This window comes from Asterias amurensis, chromosome 1, assembly GCF_032118995.1.
Source record: "Asterias amurensis chromosome 1, ASM3211899v1".
NCBI classification, from domain to species: domain Eukaryota; kingdom Metazoa; phylum Echinodermata; class Asteroidea; order Forcipulatida; family Asteriidae; genus Asterias; species Asterias amurensis.
This window is the reverse complement of record NC_092648.1, coordinates 34012792-34034364: the sequence shown is the minus strand read 5'-3', so window position 1 is coordinate 34034364 and position 21573 is coordinate 34012792. Positions and strand designations below refer to the sequence as shown.

The window sequence follows — 21573 nt, the reverse complement described above, 5'->3', positions numbered from 1 at the left end:
ATTGTACAAGTAACATACAGAGTACACATACACATGTGTACACATACTGATTGTATCACATGTATAGATTACATTGAGTTCTGACTAGCAATTACGGCCTTCACCTTGTATGGAACCTGGTGTTAAATTGTTTTTTTCAGATTTGAGCCACGACCTGTATGTGAGGGCCAAAATGTCAATTTCCTAACGTCAACTTTTCTCTGCTACTGTGCTCTCAAGTGAGGAACTTTTACCCTGATTTTTTTTAAATCTTGAAAACTTCGGACAAAACTTTTGTTTGTTTGTTTAAATGCAAGTTATTGATACTTTTTAAAGATCTGCACAGTTATAAATATACAGGAACTTTTTTTTGTGGGAAGGGATTTTTTGTTTTATGCAAGTCCCCAACACACAAGGCCTGAAGGACACTTCAAGGTGTGGGCTACAAATCAACTATTTTTCCAGGAGCCATTGCCACCTACTCCTGGGGCTATTGGGTATCATCAATCAGAAGCCTGGCTGGTAGTCACAGGAAACACTACCTCCCCAACTTAGATGTAATAAAAATATAAAAAATAGTGCTACTTTATAACTTCCATAATTTAGAAGTTCCCCCATATTTTTATATGATATCTGTACTCTACATTTTTAACTTGTACTGGTGTTTGGTAAGAGTCATGGTGGGGGGGGGGGGGAGGGAGGGGGGAGGGGGGTTTGTATTGGAGCACCCCTATTTAAAAGTTTGGGCACGCTTCTGCATCCACAACACCCCCTTTCCGCTGATGCTTTCATGCAAAGCCCCAAGCAGTGTACCCGGGGACACAAGACACTTGATAACTTTTCAGGTCATTATTCATTGGACTCGCTCATTGTGTGAACGTCTGGATTAAGGGGTCAAAACCAGAAGTGAAATCACTTAAGGCAGATCCCATTCTACACCACCACGTTAACCTTTGTATTTGTTTTATTTTATTGTTTTATGCTTACCATTATTTTGAGTAATTACCAATAGTGTCCACTGCCTTTAAGCCCACGACCGCAGGTATAGGTTGCTTGGTGGTTACTCTTTAAATTAACAGCAATAAAAACAAACTAACTTGGTTAGAAGTGCAGCGATAGCATAAAGCATTTTTAGAATCATTTTACTTAAGTAATAAGGTTGTGGAAAAATGCATCAGTTTTTATCCCCCAAAACTTGAATCTAAAAAAGATTTGTTTCTACAGAATTGACATCTGGTTACATGGACACAAGCAGCTGTTAGTAAGGCCGAATAAAAAAATTAATTTGTTTGGCGTCCCTGCATGCTTCCTGTTGATAGGCCACCTCCGTTTTGGGGGTATTTTTTGTATGCACATTAAAAAATATATATATTTAAAAAAACAATTTTTTTTTTTTTATATTATGAAAAAAGGGGTTATTTTAAATGATCTCAGCTAAAAAGATCTGAATGTCTTGTCTGAATGTCTGGTCCAAATGTTTCATTTAAGTTTTGTGTGTTTGAGCAGTAGGAAAACAAAAAATGGATATTTGACATTTTAAAAAGAATTGCGGCCATCTTGAAATAAAAAATAAGAAATAAAAAGCCCATCCTCCTTTTTTTTTGAAAAACCTGGATGCTAAACATGTTTTCTTTTTTTCAATCATCCTCATATGATGGGCAAAATAAGTTAACTAGAAACATACCATTCAGATTGATACTACAGGTTTAATTTTCCATATCAAAATGTAACACTTTCGGGAGCTAAGATAAATAGATGGATAGACTTTGCTTAGATCATATAACCTCTGTTAACAAAAAGGGACACCATGTACATTCAAGTGTCTTTCTGGCAGGCAAGAAACAACTCTGGTCAATATGGGAAATTTCACATTTTGTTTGATCATTTCCGGACACATAGATTCAAGAGTTATAAAGGTAACAGGGAAGTTTTGAGATGTGCCACTTTTCTTCACCTTTAAAAAGGAGACAGTACAATTTAATATAAAATATGATGTTGAATATTTTCTTCTGTTAAGATGTGTCGGAAACTTGCCTGCAGGAAGTCCAGGGGCCGATTTCACAAAGATAGTTTTAACTTAGGACTAGTCCTAGGGGTTAGTTATTAAAAACATAATGCTGTATTCCTAAGTTAGGACGACTTAGTCGAGATAAGACTAGTCTTAACTCTTAATGAAATCAGGTGATAGCTCTGTGGCTCTGTTGTGATGTCACAGGTTACAAGTGGTCTATTCAAATGTGAATGTTAACACTATTTTTAAAGGATACATAAAAAGGCCCATAAATAAGGTACATATAATGTGTGACTTGCTCCAACAAAGTGACTACTGCAAGCAAATTGCCAAACCTTTGGGATTAGATGTCAATGCAGCAATCAGCATGTTAGTATTTGCATCCCCTTGTGTACTGTATCATTGAAAGTTATTTTTCTCTTTAAGGGGGTCTATGTACTTTTTGTAGTACAGAAAACACAATGTCCACAGATTTACACAAAACTTACACCGTTTGAAGATAATGATGGTAGAAAAATTCCCTGAAAATATTACTTGCTGAGGTGCTGTAGTTTTTGAGAAATAAGTAAAACAGTGTCAAAAAAATAATTTTCTTCTCAGTGATCATGAGACAGAAATTATTTTGGCATGTAAAAAACATATTTTCCTGACAATGTTGTACTAATTTCTCAAAAAACTACAGCACCTCAGCAACTAATATTTGAAGGTACGCTTTTTACTATCATTATCTTCAATGGACGTTGTGTTTGTGTTAAGAGTTCAGAAAAGATTAGCATACTTGAACCAGACCTGGTTTGAAGTATTTGGGAGATACCAACATTAGGTTGTGTCCAAATTGGCGGCTCTGGCTGTGGCTACAACTGTTGCTAAGGCTGTTGTTAATGACTTTCTATACTCCAACGTATGATGACATGGCGATCCAGCCATAGCCGTAGCCCTAGCCACCATTTTAGACACGGCTTTATTCTCACTCTTGTTGGAGTGGGTCACATTCTTCTTACTACGAAGCAGCATTTTTTTTTTTTACTATGTTACAAACATGAATTTTGTCCATGTTTTCTGGCAAACTATGAATACATCACACTCTGTTAAGATACATAGGCTACTAATTTTGTATATTGATCAGGGTTCGCCCCAGGATTTTCAAGACTGTGGGTCATTCTGCACCCAAATTTTTGAAATTTGGCCGAAGGAAGGATGCTGATTGAAACAAGGTCTTTGGAATGTTTTCTTCTTGGTGTTTTTTCTTGGTTTGAAATACCCTAATGTGCATTCTGGAGCTTTATTTTTGGTTCTATCTATGATGAGTTGTATAAAATTAGTAATAAAGAATTATACACTGTAGGTCTATATATTTTGTGCCAATCTGTTGAAATTTGCGCAGATTAGCATGCAATTTTTGCTTGTCCACCTGACTTGCTAGCTTGTACATGGGGAGAACCCTTAACGATCACCATGGCTTATTGATTACACCCCAGCAGGCACAAGATGGTCATAGTAACGTTAAACCGACGTCAAATCCCGACGTCGGATGACGGTCGGCTCATGGTTCTATGTGAAAGTTTGTAGGACGTCTGTTACCGACCATGATACAACGTAATTTTTCCGACCACAAACCGACGTCGACAGACGGTCAATAAATAAACGTCATTTAGACGTCGGCAAATTTCCCAAAACATGACGTCGGATGATGGTCGGTTTATGGTTCTATGTGAAAGTTTGTAGGACGTCTGTTATCGACCATGATACAACGTAGTTTTTCCGACCACGAACCGACGTCGGCATATTGTCAATTAATGACATCGTTTAGACGTCATTGGAATACCCCAAACCTGACGTTAAATCAACATTATCTACGTTTATTATCTATTAGTTAATTGATTTTTAATTATTAACATTATCAATTAATACAATGCATACATACATACAATCCGCTTGATCTCCCTTTGTTGACCTCTAGTCACCGCACCTATTATAGTATTCAATGGTACAGCATGTGTATATATACCGATCGGTTTCAAGAATTTTGCATTCATGGGTGTTATAGATTGTAATTAAAACTTTGTAGTTTTAATTAATATTTTGGAATTAAGCTGTCAAATTTAGTTAACACATTTAATTTATCACAAAATCTATTGATATTTAACACAAACAAAACAAAGCATGTGTTTGTAGTATCTAATTACCGATAAATCTGTTGTATAATTGTTGCAGTATATACCACATCTAAGTCTGACCTCAAAATTTGCATAATATGCAAATTATGTCGTGACGGTAAATTGCCGTCACAAGCTGACCATAATATGACGAAATACTGATGTACATATTATGACGTCATAATGACGTCACAGGTTGACCAAAATATAATGACGCTACTAACTGGTTATGATACAAACAATAATATGACGTTTGTTTATGGTCGGCTTATGGTAATACAATTATGGTTACAAAGGGACATACAAAAAACGTCTGTGCAACGTCTGCTCAATGACGTTACTATCTGGTTAAAATACAAATATTAATGCGACGTCTTATTATGGTCAGACTGTTGTAATAAAACGATGGTTAGACTATGACAATAAAATTACGTCTAAGCAACGTCTGGTCAATGACGTTACTATTAAGTTATAAATCTACCTAAAATGTAACGTTCATTTTCGGTTACATTTTAGTTATTATGGTTATGACCATCTTACGACGTCCATACGACGTTATTAATTTACGTTTGATTCTTGTCGCCAATCTGACGTTGTATTTTAGTTACTTTTTGGTAATCTGACGTCGCGACTCAAAATCAACCATAATATGACGTCAGAAAGACGTCGTGTGCCTGCTGGGACAGCATCTTCCTACGATATATAATAAATGCATAGCTATTCTATTAACTTTTCAAAGGTATTAATTCCATTTCTTGGTATGGGGTAATGAAGACTTGATTTGATGGAATGCGGAGACCAATAAAGTTTGTGTGTGAAGTCCTTACATTATAAACACAACTGGTAAGGAGCCTTTGAAGTAGTAGATGTGTGGGAGGGTCAAGGGTCAACATTGAACCTGTTGTTTTGGGGGTCATTTTGTGGTCATGACCTTGACTTTGCATTTAGAAACCTGTATGACGTTGCTAGCCAAGGGACTGTACTGAGTGGTTTCGAGTGGTAAATGAAAGTCTTCAGTTTCATGTAAAAGCTGCTAAAATAAACAAAGTACATACACTTCGCTCCAAATGGAGGCAAACTTTGAGTGGAGTTATGTAATTTACAGACTATGAGGTTGTTTTCCCTATTACTGTTAACAAATAGAAAGTTTTGAGCCTTCAAGAAAGACTCTGCTAAGGTAAAAACGTCAGGCCATTAACTATTTTTTTGCAAATTGAATTTGAATTTGAATCTTAACACTATGGACATGTAGTGGGTGGCATGTAGTAATTGCAGTTCACATCAAACCTCTAACAAAATACTGCCACAACGTACAGGGTATCATGAAATTTGCATTTCTTTCTTGCCATGACAGGACTTTTTTAAGTTGCCACAATTGAGCAGATATTTGTTTCATGATAAGTTTTTAAATATTTTTGTTGCATAATTCCTGTTCATGGCATCTTTTAACTTGGAAAGTATTGACCTCATGCACATGATGTCATTTGAGCAGGGTGCCCTCGGATAAAGGTTGCCCATTTGCTCATCCAGTGCGCTATGCCTACATGCATGTAGCTGTGTGTTGATCCATGGTATCATTTTTGAGCAAGTTAGGGTAGCGGCTAAACTTGACTACAGCTACTTGACTAACCAGAAACCATAGAGCACAGGGAGATTGACTATATCGAACCATGCATTGGAGCGTGGTCGACATGGTCAATTCGAGAGCTACGTTATAGTTTTTGGTCAAGTCTAGTCGCTCACCTGAAATTGCTTATTGTTTTACCTCTAAAATGGTGGCCAAAATGATATCCATTGAAAAGCTTAATCGAGTGAGCCATAGTATAAACTCACATTGAGTGTTTTGTTTGAAAGAACAACGGCTGCATTGATACAAATTCACTTGCAGATCTACATGGTGCAACAGATAACTTGTTGACACTATCTGACTGTCCCCAAGAAAGAAAAATTTGTGGAATTTAACGCTTGGTTGTTTTTTCTTCTTGGAAACTGGAACTGGTTGCCTGTGGCTAAATTGCCCCGTGTGACATGTCCTTTAGATCAATAGATGGATTGCACATGATGTCATTGGCCGCCATCGTGAATGAAATTACTCACATGAAAGGCTATTATTGACTGAGAGTTGTGCGCAGTGCTTAACACAAGCACTTTTCCATCATTTTACATCAAGTATGGCGGTGGATGACGCTTTGTGCAATCCATCTATTTTTTCAAGTTTATTTGTGTTAGTGTGGTCTGGTTCTCATACACGATGGAAGATCTTGACGTTATGGACATCAGCCACGGCCAGGTCACCATCTGGTGTGAATGTGATGCCATAGGGGGCGTTGAGACCTCTCACGATACAGGCAATATGCTCTCCTTTAGGGCTGAAGTGGTGAATTTCACCCTTGTGACCTTTGACCATGGAATGTACTGCAATGTAGATATCCCCGGAGCTGTCGCAACACACACCGGTCGGCTCGTACTCGGGGTTTTCCTCGGACATGGTGTGGATGGCGAAGACTTCCTGGCCCTTGAAGTCACTCGCAAGGAGCATCCTAGCCTGGAGGTTGGTGTAGATCAAGCGCTCTGTGCTGCCGAAGGTGAGGTGTTTGGAAATCATCTCAGCTGGGACGGTCTTGATGAGAGAGCCGTCCACATTGTGGAGAGAAATGAGCCTCTTGCCCTTGTCGCCGACGGCAATCTGATTCTTGATATCCACGGCGATGCATCTGAGGTCGCTCTCTGGCTCCTCTGTCTCTGCATTGCCGTTCTTGATGCCGTTTTTGAGCGTTGATGTGGTCTCACCGGGAATGAACTGGTAAATCAGCTTCCTCTGCTTGTTGAACACCTTCACCGTAGGGCTGTCCACCACCATGAGCAGGTCATCTCTGTCTGTGGCAATGTCACAGGGTCTCTGGAGTTGCCCATCAGGGTTTTCAGCGACCCCCCGGATGCTGCTCTTGTACTGCCCCTTGCAGTCCAAGATAGTGATTTTCCCATTGAAAGGATCGGCGATAGCGAGATCGCTGTTGGAGTACGCAGTAATACCTCTGGCCTCCATGAACTCCCCGTCTCCTGTACCCCGCTTTCCAAACTCATCCTTCATCTCCCACTTCTCCTCCAAGAGGAGCTTCCCGAAGTAGCCGTCGTTCTCAACTTCGCTTTCCTTGAAGTCTACAAACGACAGTCCGTGCTGAAGAACTGGTACTGGCTTCTTGGTGAGATCTTTCACGATGAACAAGATCTTGTGTTTGAGATCCAGAACCTCAAATGGACTTCCCTGCGTGTTGAAGTCTTCAGCGATGTCCATGGTGTGCTTAGACCACTTGATGTTGGCGACCAGGCTGGCTTGGAAGGCTTCAATCTCTGCCTTCCTGTCCTGCCCAATCTGCTTGACCTGTTGCTTGAGCTCCATCTCTCTCTGTCTGATCTTTGCCACTTCCTCGTCTGCTTTCTTGGAGATCTTATTGGTGGCATTGTTTACCATAGCCGTCAGACGCTTCTTGGCATGATCTGTGGAAAGCTTCGCCGCTTCAAACTCATCCTGATGTTCTTTTGCTTTGGTCATCTCCTGCTTGATCTCAAGTTGGCAGGTTCCGGAAGCGTCACGGACGTCAACGCAGCTGTGCTCAGGAGCTTTGTGGTCTGCCACTGCGCAAGCCGTGCAGATCAGCATCTGACACGTGATGCAGTAGGTGCAGATATCTTGATTGGAGTGTTTTGCACACTTCGGGATGGTGTCTCGAACCCTACTCTTGAAGGAGACCGTTCCGGAGCGGAGGTCGCCCAACGGGGCAATCTTGTGGTTCTTCATCTTGGACAGCCTTTTGTGAGCCCACTGGCAATCCTTGCAGAGATAATCATCACAGTCCATACACCGTGATATTGCCTCCTCTCCCTCATCACATGCCTCACACTTGATCTTGTTGAGCTGACTGGCGACCAGCTGTTCCTTAAGCCCTTCCTCCTCAACCAGTGAAATCAACGTTAGGTTGTCTCGTAGGTCCTGGATTCCCGTCTCAGGCAGCGGCGTCTCCCGCTTGCAGAGAGGGCAGGTGATCTTCAGGCCATTGATCTGCTGGATCTGCTTCTGTTTGTCCAGGCAGTTGCAGCAGAAACTGTGAAGGCAGTCCAGAGTCTTGGGGTCTGTGAAGCGCTTGCAGCAGATGGTACATTTGAGATGACCTAAGCTGATCTTGTCCAGTATTGTCTTGGCTGTTATCCCGGCCATGGTTAGTGAACTTTCGTCAGCAATAATGATGAACTGTCAAAGTACAAACCAAAAATAATCAGTTTAGCTATTTCTTAAACTAAGCATGATAAAATACTGATTTGGGGTTGGACAAAGGAAAATTTACCAGAGCTGGGTCTGAACCAATGACCTCTGGGTTACATGCCAGCGCTCTGCCAAATGAGCTATCTAGCCCTATGTTGGCGGTCTCCCTATTTTGTCAATATCTTTGTTCAGTGGGCCAGTCAGAAGCCATATAATCATTAACTGCATTGTAGCCAGGGATCACACCCATTTTTTGATACAACCTGACAGCCAGGGGATCACCTTTAAAAGGAGATGCAACTTATTATTATTTCAGATATTAAAATAATAAACCACAAGGGAAACTGACTTAGTAAATTTGAAATAATTTGGGGCTGAAGAAAAATATATTAACACAAAAAATGTTAATAGCTGACATTTCGACCCTTTTTCGGAGGCCGAATCACAACACAACACAACACAACACCGCCAACATGTAGGCCCTACTGTAAACTGGTCTAAAACCAAAAGGACATGTTTTTTTCATTTCATTACCAATAACGACTTTCATCGAACAATAAAACAAGTATAATATTTAGATTAAATTTTGTATAAGCTTAGAGGTTTTTGTCCTCGGCTTTTTGCCGTGTAAGAAATATTATTTAGTATTTTTAAAGGGATGCTGCAGTGAACTAAAATAAAACAGTTAATTTTATAAGTATTGAACCTCAATAAAATGTGTTTTGTTTTTCCCCCCCGACATATCTCACTTGCGTAATTAGCGAACAAGTCATGCCCCCCTTTTGTGGATTGTTACCGCCCCCCCCCTACCATCGACGTCACGTCGGGAATTTAAACATATCGTCAGCAAAAAGAGTCTGGTCCCTAACTACACGCGCCTAGGTACCAGGCCAAACAGTGCACACGTCTCAATATGCACACAGCCAGGGTGCCGGACGGCTCGGGTTCCCGACATGACGTCACGTTTATGCCCCTAATCTCTTGAAAACCATTTTTTAAATACTTCCGCATTTAATAAAAAATATAAAAAAATATTTCAGGTTTAAAAAGTCATGTTTAATCGTTTAAATTATTTAAAAAAACACTGCAGCCACCCTTTAAGCAGACTGATACTTACTTATTTATATTATTTTTTGTGGAAGTTGATGACAAAATTGATGAAACAATCACACAAGTTTGTAACAATTAGTAATATCAGTATTTTCTAAACCAAAGTATGACAAAAAACAAAGCTCTTCTGAAGTTGAATCTCAATTTGAGAAAATGTCAATATTTATAACCCTTGGAACAGTTTCATTTGATTAGAATAGTTTATGAACATAGAGATGGATAGCTCATTTTGTAGAGCGCGGACACGTTTCTGTAGGTCGTTGGTTCAAATCCAAATGTTTAATTCCGAAATCAATTAATTCTGAGTTCTGAGTAAATGAAAAGTAGGAAACTTCCAAGGTCTATTCTATCAAAAAAAAAACAGAATTTTTTTTTTTATCTTGGTATAATGTGAAATGAAAGCCAGTACAATAACATAATCGATTGTTTTCCCAAAGTTATTTCAAAATAGAAAACATCAAAAAGTCTGTTCTGTAATTTATACCTATTATCTGAATGTCAGAATACATTTTTTCTAACAAATTTACAAAATAGAAAACTTGAAAAGTCTTTTCTGTAAACTACCTATCCCTCAGTGTTATCTGAACGTCAAACCAATGCCATAACCACATAAGAATAAATTCTGTCTGGAAATATTTCCCAAATAGAAAACTTCCAAAAGTCAGTACTCTAAAAAAAAAAAAACCTCACCTGCTATCTGAATCTCAAAACACACACAAGAGTTTATTCCAGGGTGACTCCTGTCTTTAAAGAGAGTCCTTCAAAATGGATCTCGGAGGACAGCCAGGGCAGCGAGCCAACTTGTTCAATCAGGGGCAGCGGGCAAACTTCAGCAGGGGCAGCGAGCCAACTTGAACCCTGTGTGTGGGCTTCACTCATTCACGAACACAAACACCTGATCAGTACAGCCTGTATAACCTGATGATGTGGCGCTCAATATGGAGCCACAGTGAAAGCCGGGTACAATAAAATCCATTCACAGGTCCGTGCAAAAAAAAAAAAAAGTCACAAACAAAAATAAGCCGCACCACTTTTGCATACCTCGAAATCAGTCATTCAATTCGCCTTCATATATGACCCACATTTGAATAGGTCCCTGTGATGATTAAATACCATCATGATTTATGGTTGGGGGGGGGGAGGCTTTTTTACTACCTCAATAGGGCAGGGTCAACCCATCCCAGCCAGTCACCATGGGGATGTCAGACAAGTTCTTGGCAAATAAAAATGTGGTGCGGTTTTACTTGTCTGGTTGGGGGTGGTTGTTGTTTCTGTATGAATTAGTTTTGAAGGCTGGAGCCTGTTGGAGCGTGACTGGTGTTAGCCTGCATGGGATGGCAGGCATTGTATGATTTCATACATGGGAAGTATTTTAATAATCCTATGACCTGAGATTAAACCTGGTGTATTGAGTTGGTCTCCATGTTACATACCAGCATATTGAGGAATGCTATGCTAAATTGACTATTCAGCTTATAAAGTTATACAGTCTGCATAAAATGATTCAGTGTGTACTGCCATGGTACTGCTCTGTAGAGCTTTCGTTTAGGAAGTTTCACACCTCATGACAGTTTGCCTTTTTATGATAATGATGTTTTTGTTATGAAGTTGCGGTATAAAATGTTTTTAAGGGGAATAACAAATACAGAAGGGGAAGTAATAAAACTGGTAGAACGGTTTTGGCAGTTTTTTTTATCAATTAAAATAAAATGGGACAATAGAATTAGTTGTTGCGAACTACTCACCAACCCAAAGCAGTGTCTTACTCTTAAGCCTTAGAGAAAGCGGTGCTAGTGTCCCCAGATGTTTAAATACTTAAAGTAGAATGGCTGACAATTCTCATTTAACTTGGGAGAAACATATTGCACTTGAACATGAATCAAGTGGATATGACTTAAAGACACTGGACACTATTGGTAACTGTCAAAGACAAAGTCTTCTCACATTATTTTGAGTACTTACCAATAGTGTCCACAGCCTTTAACTGTCACAGTTGTCTTGCTTTATACATAGCTGTAAAATAGCGTTACAAATATTGCTAAACATAAAACCCAAAGATACTAAAAATGATCAGTAAGACAAAGTAATAAATATTATTGTTAGTTCTCCCTTCAGTGGTCCACCCCCAAAAAATAGTTTTAACTTTGGAGGACAATTCTATATTTTATGAGCCCCCACTGATACATGTAAACCACTGATTTCTCATATCCCTTCAAATTCCAAGTCCAAAAGTGTTGAAAGGAACTCATAAAAAAGCTGACGGACGCGTGAAATGACAGGTTAACTGGTCCCTCGGTAGTCACTGAAAAAGTTAAAGGGTTACTCTGAAAAAGTTATAGGCATTATGTATACCACGCCACTATTGCCATTGCCAATCTCCTTCATTCTTATTCAAATGTTATGTTGGTTTAATGTTTTGTATATTTCCCTTCAATTTATGTAATCTTGATGTTTTTTTACCTTGTAAATTTAATTGTAATTTGGCCTTTGGCTACAAATAATTGAATAAAATACCTTGAATTGAGTGGAACTATTCTCTGCCACAGAACGAGTTGTGAAGTTGTGTTTACCAACCCTTAGTCAAGTATCCACAAGACGATGTTTTTTCCGGGCTAGCGTTAAGGGCATCATTTATAGCACTTGCAAGCCACAGTACTATTGTTAATAAACCATGTGCACTCCTAAATATAACATAGTGTCATAAACTGAGATCCCTAAAAGGCTGAAAATGTTAAAGAAGCAATAACAAAAGCAGCCCACCAGTCGGTTACAGGTGATTTTCCTGACACGACCGAGTTCCACAAATAATTTTACATTTACTGAGATCAGTAAATCAAAATGAAATTTCATTGACAAAGTTAAGACAAAACTAAACTCCCAATCAATGTTTTTGGTTCTATTCATTTTTTTAAAGGTTTGGTTTGCCGGACTTGAGGCGAAGTGGGGATTCGTTGCTACTGTCTCCTGGGTTGAACGTTGCTGTGAGTACAGACAGTTTCGGCAGGGTCATTCTGATTGATCTGGTACGAGGAATCGCCGTCAGGATGTGGAAAGGTTGGTAGCCAATTTTTAGTTAAATTTGCTTGATATAATGCCTGTATATATTATTGTTTATATATCACCCTGGGATCAGTTTCATAGCGCTGGGCAACGGTAAGCACATTTCTGTGCTAATTATAACAGAAATATTTGCTTAAGTTCAAGCTTATTTCGACAGGTACCAAGCTTATTTCGACAGGTTCCAAGACATTTATGAAGCTTGCATGCTCACCAAGGATTTGCATTGTTACATCATTCATTTTCATACAGTAAGCATTTTCAAAACTCACAAATTTGTGTTTTCGTATTAGCATAAATTCTAGGCAAATTGTTGTGTTTTTTTTTTCATTGCAAAGTTTTAGAGGCATACTATGTATGGATGTGAATATAAGATGTGGTATTGAAGCGTCTCTTTGTGTTTATGGCGAAACAGCTTATCTCTGTACTTGCTTTTCTCAAAATGTGATTTTTTGAATTTCTCAATTTTACCATGGAAAGGCCGGCTGCAATGTTTGATGAAAGACTTGGCCAAGTAGTAACCAGGGGCCAAATTCAGAGCTGAGCAGCTCTATGAAATTGGCCCCTGGGGCCAAATTCAGAGCTGCTAAAGCAAAAATTTGTTCTTAAGCACGAAAGTAGCTTGGTTATTTTACACATGTTATAGGACAAAATTTCATGCCATACACATTGCTTGTAACTGGTATTTAGCTGCTGTTTACTTAGCATGACAATTGAGTGGAGACTTGGCCAGTAATCTGATTTTACTAAGCAAGGATTTTGTGCTTAAGTAGTTTTAAGAAATTGTGCCCTGCAGGTGTGACCCCCTCCTTCCTTATCTGTACTTTAATTAACTTCGTACAAATTAAACATCCAGTCTCCTGTTGTACCCTACAGGTTACCGCGACGCTCAATGCGGATGGATATCAGTCACCGAGGACATCCTGAGGGACAAGTCCGACCCGGCAGCAACCAAAGCTCAACGCCAACGGACGCGACAGTTTGGCGCCCGAGTGGCTTTATTTCTTGTCATCTACGCACCGCGACGAGGCATCCTGGAGATATGGAACACCCAACAGGGACCCAGAGTGGCTGCCTTCAATGTACCCAAATCATGCCAGTAAGTTTTGTGTTCTCTGTAACCTCTTTCGCTCCTCATTGTTTACAAGAGTAGACTGTGCAAACTTCCGGGACAAAGTTGGTCCTAACCATTAAAAAAATAGGGAGATTGCCAGCATTGGGCTAGGTAGCTCAGTTGATAGAGCACCGGCACGTTAATCTGGAGGTCTCAGGTTCAAGTCCTACTCTATTCAACTTTTCTTTGTTAAAGCCATTGGACCCTTTCGGTATAGAAAAAAAAGAAAAAAAGTTCACAGATTTACAAATAACTTACAGGGTTTACAGAAGGTTTACTTGAAATATTATTCCATGAAATGCTTTACTTTTTGAGAAAACATTAAAACAATATAAATTCTCGATAGAGAGAATTACGGATTTATTTTAAACACATGTCATGACACGGCGAAACGTGCGGATACAAGGGTCCCGTTATTTTCTCCCTGACTCCGATGACCAATTGAGCCTAAATTTTCACATGTTTGTTATTTTATATAGAAGTTGTGATACACGAAGTGTGGGCCTGGGACAATACTGTTTACCGAAAGGGTCCAATGGCTTTAAACCATGTTGGATCACACAAAGTGTGGATATTGGTCTACGACAGTTACTAATGTTGCTTGTGTGATTTAATGTTGGTAACTTGTCTGTGACATGTATTTAACATTTGTTGTTGTGTTTTTGCAGAATTGTCTAGGGACAGTACTGGAATCAGATTGTCCTTTTGTGTAATTCTGGGTCATTTGCCCTTATATCTTTGGGGTTTTGTTTTTGTATGTGCATTTTGTCATTTAGCATGCACTGCTTTTTATCATATTAACATAACTACCATAATGTACAGCAAGCATGATACTCCACAGAGGCAACGGAGGTGATTGCCTCCATGCCCCCCGCCTTGGTGCCCTTGAAATTCTCCATAAGAGACCATAATTCAGTATTTTTAATCAGTATTGATGAAATCAAAAATGAACCATCAATACAAAAACAAAACAAATTTGTCTTCTTTTTTTCTCCCAGGCTTCTGTGTCCCGGCTACGGCATGATGGGTCTCAACAGTCTCTCTATTCAAGACTCTAGAGCCAAGCCCCAAACCTTACAGTGTTGTCTCATACAGGCAGACGGTTTAGTCAGGACCATAGGCGTACCGTTTCATCTTGCACTGAGTGATAAGAACAGCAAGAGGGCACATGACTTACATCTCGTCAAGAAGCTCTCTGGGCTCCTACATCATAAGTCCACAGTTAAAGGTTGGTGTCCATGGGAATGTACTTGCAATAACATGATTTCTTCAGTCAAGTGTGTCTCAATATGGCTCACCAAGCCGGTGTTTAAATCATGTTTCCTTGGCATTAAACGACTGATAATATTTGTATTTCCCCTGGACACGATGCTAGTCCATTGCAAAATACTCCCAAGCTCTCGACTGTATCCATTTGTACTCCTGTTTGGAGAGAATCAATTATGATAAAATGCCTTGCTTAAGGGCACTAGTGTCGTGACCGAACCCACATTCTGTAAATTACAGAACTTGAGTCCACCGCCCTAGACCATTCGGCCAGGACACCCCATGTAATTGCAAAAGCTTAATTTCTTCAGGTCACTGCTAAAACGTATCTCCTAAAATAGTACCTTAAAAATGATATGAGTGTCAAATTGTCAAAACATTATATCCCGCCTAGAATTAGTCCGGATGCGTATGTGCCGAGATAACTTTTTTATACTGAGCATTTTCGTGCAAGAAACAACATTTTGCAAAATCGAACTACAAAATTTGTGCAAAATTGAGATACAATGTTTTTGCAAAACCGAGAAACAACGTTTTTGCACTGCCACAATGAATAGTTACACCTTAGTTCTCTTAGCGGTTTATTATTTTATTGCATCATAATTTTGAAGTTGTACGTTACAAGTACAGATGCTTTATAGGTACAGGTGTCTTTGGTTTTACACATAAAGTTGAGCTATTAATTTTAGTTGTTAATCTTTTTACTTGCTACATTATTTCAGATCCACTGGGCGAGGCCATTACAGCAATCCTTGTAGACATCAAGATCTCATCATATAAACAGCAGGTGGGTGTTGTGGGGACTTCTTTCAATGAACAACTCTATTAAATTGCTTCTCTTGAAACAGATGTTTAAAAGAAATTACATACTTTTGTTGTTTTTATATTTAAACTTGCCAATGTTTATTCTTTTAACTAAGTTTCAGCAAAAAAATAAATGTCACAATATTTTTCCCAAAAAGTCAAATCCATCCATGTTTAGTATGGTAACAGCAGTGTCAACCACATCTTTGGTTGCAGCATTAGTGAACGGACACCAACCCTCAGAAATCTGAGAAAAGATTCATGTATGAGTTGTTTCTCAGATTCAAATGTTTTTTGTTGGGGGGGGGGAAATATTGTTTAAACCATTTTACTTTGAAGGGAATCGTTTCTCAAAATAGTGTATATTATCATCAGAGTGCTTACCAATCTCAGTAAAGCCTGGTTCATACTTCATGCGAATGCGAATGCGAAGCGAATTTGACGTGAATTTGACGTCACAACTATCCTTTCGCAACGATATTCGCAAGTGAGTTGAACTCCGTTCAACTGCTGTGAATATTCGTTGCGATTTTTGTGACGTCATCATTCGCATTCGCAGGAAGTATGAACCGGGCTTAAGTCTGTGGCCCTTTTGGAATACATGTATTTCGCTTTGGGTTCGGCTCAGGCTCGGTTCTCTAGTCTGAAGCCCTTAGCACGTATGCAAAGCATGACGAATCTGGAACCGAAGCTGTTGTTTTGAAAAGGGCCATAGATTAATCAAAATCCTCAACTAAATCTTTTCTTCTGTTCATTTTTTTTCTTCAGGCCCTTGAGAAGGTCCTCCTGGCTCGTGGCATGAGCCCCTTAGTCCTTCTCCATGTCGTCCGGTCCATGGCGTCACACCTTCAAGCGCAGGAACCAGACTGCTTGGACTACGAGGGGCGGTGTTTATTGCACTACTGTGCCCTTCAAGAGGAGCTGCTTCAGGTCTATACAAAGCTGCAGGGTCTGCATACGATACAGGAGGACCGGTGCGAAACTGAAACACCTGCTAAGGTTTGTGAAATTCAATTTTAAAAACTGCTCAGAAGCTAATACTGCATAAAGGCACGGGACACGTTTGGTAATTACTCAAAATATGCATTAGTGTATGTAATGGGCATCAGAGAACTGTTTAGCATAAAACAGTGTGAGAGACGGCTCTCTGTGAAGTGACGCAGTTTTTGAGAAAGAAATAATTTCTTACTTCTAGCCTGAAGCCTTTCTCAGGCATCTGAAAGCACACAAATTAGTGCAGCAGTGGTATTTTTTCTTTCATTATTTTATTGCAACTTCAATGACCAATTGAGCTTTTATTTTCACAGATTTTTCATTGCATGCATAAGTTGGTATACATTAAGTGAGAATACTGGTCTTTGACAATTACCCAAACGTATTCCGTGCCTTAAACAAATGTCTTTTTTTTTAATTTTTTTTTTTTTTTTTTTATTTTTTTTTATTATAAACGTCTACATTTATAGAGGATTATAACAGTCGAACAGTTCCAAAAACCGAAGGTATTCTTTGCTTTCAAGCAAACTGTGGTTGGAATAACTTGGGAAAAGGAAGACAAGGTGACCAAACTACTCCATTATGCTTGGTGTTGTGTCCTTGGTAAGGATAGAAGTGTGCCCTCTAGTTTTATACTGTTAGATTGGGGTTATGCCATCTTGGACTGATTAAGCTTTGACATGGTTGGGTGGCATGGTTGGGGTGTGCATAAAGCGCTCGCCTCTCACCAAGGTGACCCCGGTTCGATTCCCGGTCAGGGCCATATGTGAGTTGAGTTGTGCGTTTGTTCTCTGCTGTGCCACGAGGGTTTTCAAGAACATCCGGTTTTCCTCCCTCGGGAAAAATCAAACACTTTCGATCTTGGTTGTGCTTCGTGGTCATAATGGGTTGATGTGGCTGGCAGCTGAATGCGCCCTTGCATGCCTGCTTTTCGTAGACGTTGTAGCCGCGTTCTTCGCAATTCAGCTCTTAGCTGCGAGTAAGGATGATCAGCCACCCCAAATTCACATGAATATGAAAGCAGACTTCGGCGTCCTGTGTGAGTTCTTTACTTGATTCTGTACACTTGATTCCTTACAACCATAATTCAAACCAATACATCTGACCATTCACAGGATCTAGCTGCTGCATTAGATGTCAGCCCAGACAGCATCAACTCATGGCATCAGCAGGTCCTTACCTACCTTGTGGTCGCCCATCACACCAAGGTTCACTTTGCCTCTGATTATCACATGGAAGCCTCAGCCTTCGTTGGTTGTTTCCAGTCCTACGTGGAGCATCAGGAGGCAAGGACGTCCGGGCCTGATCAAGGAGACAGCGAGGAGGTGGAGGAAGGAGGCCCAGAGGGAGATGAGCTCAAGATGAGGTTGAAGTTTAAGAGCACCCTGACTGAGGAATATTCCATCAAACTAGGTTCGTGTTTTGCAATTTCAGGTTTAATTGTTAGTAATTTTAGCTTAAGAAAATAAGTGTATTGCTCATAAAGAACCAGTGAGTACAGTGGCAATGTATTTTATCAGATAGGGATGGCCCTACTAACAAGTTAAACTTAATAAAGTATGGCATTGAGAATGAAGTATGGAACTTAGAGAGATTATTGCATCCTGAAGGATTGAGTGCCAGTAAAACACTTTTTTCTTGCACTCAGACTTAAAAAAAGAATAAGTTCAGGCCACAATCATGGGTACGGTTTTTGTTACAGAGACACTAATTGAACTGCAGATAAATATTGAGTAACTCTCTGAAGATATTGTATTGGAGAAACTTAAAGGATTTGGGTACTTTTTGTAACACAAAACACAATGTCCACAGATATACATTATACTTATACCGTTTGAAGATAACGATAGTAGAAAGCGTTAGTTACTGAGGTGCTGTAGTTTTTGAGAAATGAGTAAAACAATGTCATGAAAATACGTTTTTACATGATAAAAAAATAATTTTCGTCTCATGATCACTGAGACAAAAATTATTTTCATGACATTGTTTTACTCATTTCACAAAAACTACAGCACCTCAGCAACTAATATTTTCAGGGAAGCTTTCATTATCTTCAAACAGTGTAAGTTTAGTGTAAATCTGTTGACATTGGTTTTTTTGGTCTTACAAAAAGTACATAGACCCTTTACGCACTTTTTATTCACCATTCACGCAGATACTAATAATTGACATATAACATTTAAAAAAACATTGAGATAACTGCTTCAACAGTGGTTTCAAACGGTTGTTCGTCAAATTGACAAAAACTAAAATTTGACTCATAAAACATTCTCTTTGGTTTTTGTTTACTTATTCAGGTTTGTTTTTGTATGGTGGATGTTTGAGAGGCGAGTGTTCGGCAGACGACTTATGTGCAATTATTAAGAAAATGGACATTCCATCAGAAGAACTTATGGTGAGAGCACCTTACAAGGACACCTTACTTGGCCATGTATGAATTGGCAGCTTTGGCTACGGCTATGGCTGTTGCTAAGGGTGTTGCTATGGATGATCTATGCTTCACGCGTATCATGATAAGGCAATCCATCTTTAGCCGTAGCTGTAGCCACAAATTTCGAACATGATCTGATAAATCATTGCCAAGGTTGCATACATCTCAATTTCTGTCAGAATTAAGTGTCTTTGGGATTGGCTGTAGCTATTGAATCCACTAGCAATGTTTAAGATTGTCTACATTCACACAGCAGCAAATGTGGTCACAGCTTTTTTGTGTCAAGAAGACTTCTGTTCTTTTGTGTGCATAACTTGAATGCAATATTTTAATATTTGTAATTTTTGTATATATTTATTATTTTTAGTTAACCTATAGACCAATCCGACGAAACAAAATTGGTAGCGCTCTCTTTTGAAAAATTACCAACTGCAGTGTCTTTTTGTGCACAATCTAGGCATTGAAGACACCGCAGCAGTGGCGCGCGGTGCTCAATACCTGTGCGCCCGGTGCGCGCCTTGATTTGTCTATTTGTTTGTGAACGCAATATTGAAAGACAATTGATATATCTTTGTAAACAATATTCTTATTCTTATTTTTTATTTGGCCATTGAACAATCACAAAACGGTCAGTAAGTAAAATGAATATATAAATACAATAGATGTCATAATTACAAGGATGGGTAATATTTTATTTTAATTTTACCTGCGCACCAATGAGTGATATACTCGGGGCTTTTTGAGTCCTTTAGGGGAATTTTATCTCATAAATTTTGAATCTGTATTTTAAAATGTGTCTTGATAAAAACTTGACCTATTGTATAAAACCAATGTTTTGTCACAACAGATCTTGCTTCTGAAAGTTTGGCTTCAGAACGAACAAGATTTCCTGAAGCTGCGGTCTCACACCCTGACCCTCCATAATCTCTTGGTGGCGCTCTCACAATCAACTCAAGCGAGCAAGAAGGCAACATGCTGGACGGAGATGCAAAAACTCCTCAGCAATTCAGAGAGGGTCGGGGCTGCTCTAATGGCAGCAGTAGTTGCTAAGCAAGTTGCCATGGATACAGCGAGTAGCCAATCAGCAAGTGAGGTGAGTGAACCTGATTTTTATTATATTTCATATTGTGGTTGCAAAGCCAAGAACTTTCAGAAAATCAAGCCTAATTAACTACTAGCCAAGAACTCATTTGAGAGAAGACAAGGATTTTCAGGTTTACATGTGGGAGGAAAACCCTTTGCAAAATATTCAAAGGGAAGGGTAGGAAAGATACTTCTACATAAACCTGACCACACCAACCATTACCAACCACCCAAAATTTTCCTGCCCAAAAATCCACACTATTGATGTGCTTAAATTAAGTGGATTCAATGGTGTGTTTTATTTCTTCAAAATTTAGACCTCAGAAACCCTGGCTACAGATGAGGCTGGCCTCGATGACGAACAAAGTAAAACAGAAGCTGACGATTCACAGAGCAGCGCAATGGATGTTGACGCATCTGGTGGGGGATGGGTGGACGTAACCCTGGACAGACAACTATGGGACCAACTTGCAAGACGTCTTGAAGATGTGCTGGCGTTGAGCTGTATTGCGCATTCCAAACCTAGCAAGGTATATACTTATGGAGAATGAATATTTCTTATGGTAAACCTTTTTTTTTGTATTCATGAGTAGACTGTGAAAGTAAAACTCAATGTGGTTGTGACCAATTTGGTCCTGGAAGTTTGAATATGGGCGAGACTTGCAAAATCTATTATGAGTAGAGATGGCATGATCAATGATTGATCGAAGGCCACAATCCCATTGAGATACTATTGCTATGGATTTTGCTATTTGTTTCAAGCTACAAAGTTTAAGCACGGAGAAATGTAATCGCCTTAAAGATTAAGCTGTCAATGTCAACATGGATGCACTATATATTTTCTGTTACGATTGAGGCCTTTTTCATTCTGAGCCTCCTTTCATCTCTGTTGACCCCCAGTTCGAATACCACCTCAGACCTGAGCCTTGCATGTGGATTGGGTTTTCAGTCCCTACCTGATTGCAGGTGGGGTGTTGTCGACGAGCAGTCTAGGATGGTGAACTCAAGTTCTGTAGTGTATACAGAATTTGGGTTCAAATTTTGGTCTGGTCAGTTGCGAGACTTGATGAGAGCTGGGTAGTTACCCTGAATAGACTGGCATCATGTCCAGGGGGAATAGAAATATTCTCAGTTGTTTAATGCCGAGGAAACCGGATATAAACACTGGCCTGGTGAGCCATTATTGGCGTTTTTTTCTCCCACATCTAAAATTGAACATGTTCTTCTCGTTTCCTCTTCACCCTGTTATTGGCGCTAATTGTGCTGTTGCGATACAGTAAATCGATAACCTGGCCTGTATTTGATATT

General features: G+C 39.4%; 2 protein-coding genes across 3 annotated transcripts in view; one reads left to right on the top strand and one right to left on the bottom strand.

The window, feature by feature from the left end:
* LOC139937759 (rab3 GTPase-activating protein non-catalytic subunit-like) overlaps positions 1–21573 on the top strand; it is a 125986-nt gene that overhangs the window by 85359 nt on the left and 19054 nt on the right. For both annotated transcript variants that reach the window (XM_071933068.1, XM_071933060.1), the window contains exons 11-19: positions 12432–12571; positions 13451–13673; positions 14687–14916; positions 15677–15741; positions 16527–16757; positions 17867–18164; positions 19049–19146; positions 20030–20275; positions 20583–20795. In XM_071933068.1, coding sequence (XP_071789169.1) covers positions 12432–12571; positions 13451–13673; positions 14687–14916; positions 15677–15741; positions 16527–16757; positions 17867–18164; positions 19049–19146; positions 20030–20275; positions 20583–20795 — 1744 coding nt within the window. The remainder of the gene's footprint in view (positions 1–12431; positions 12572–13450; positions 13674–14686; positions 14917–15676; positions 15742–16526; positions 16758–17866; positions 18165–19048; positions 19147–20029; positions 20276–20582; positions 20796–21573) is intronic.
* Positions 813–10454, bottom strand: LOC139937732 (E3 ubiquitin-protein ligase TRIM56-like). Its single transcript, XM_071933025.1, has 2 exons — positions 10208–10454; positions 813–8395 (listed from the first exon to the last, which is right to left on the bottom strand). The coding sequence occupies exon 2, from the start codon at positions 8360–8362 to the stop codon at positions 6389–6391; it is 1974 nt and encodes a 657-aa protein (XP_071789126.1). The 5' UTR covers positions 8363–8395; positions 10208–10454; the 3' UTR covers positions 813–6388.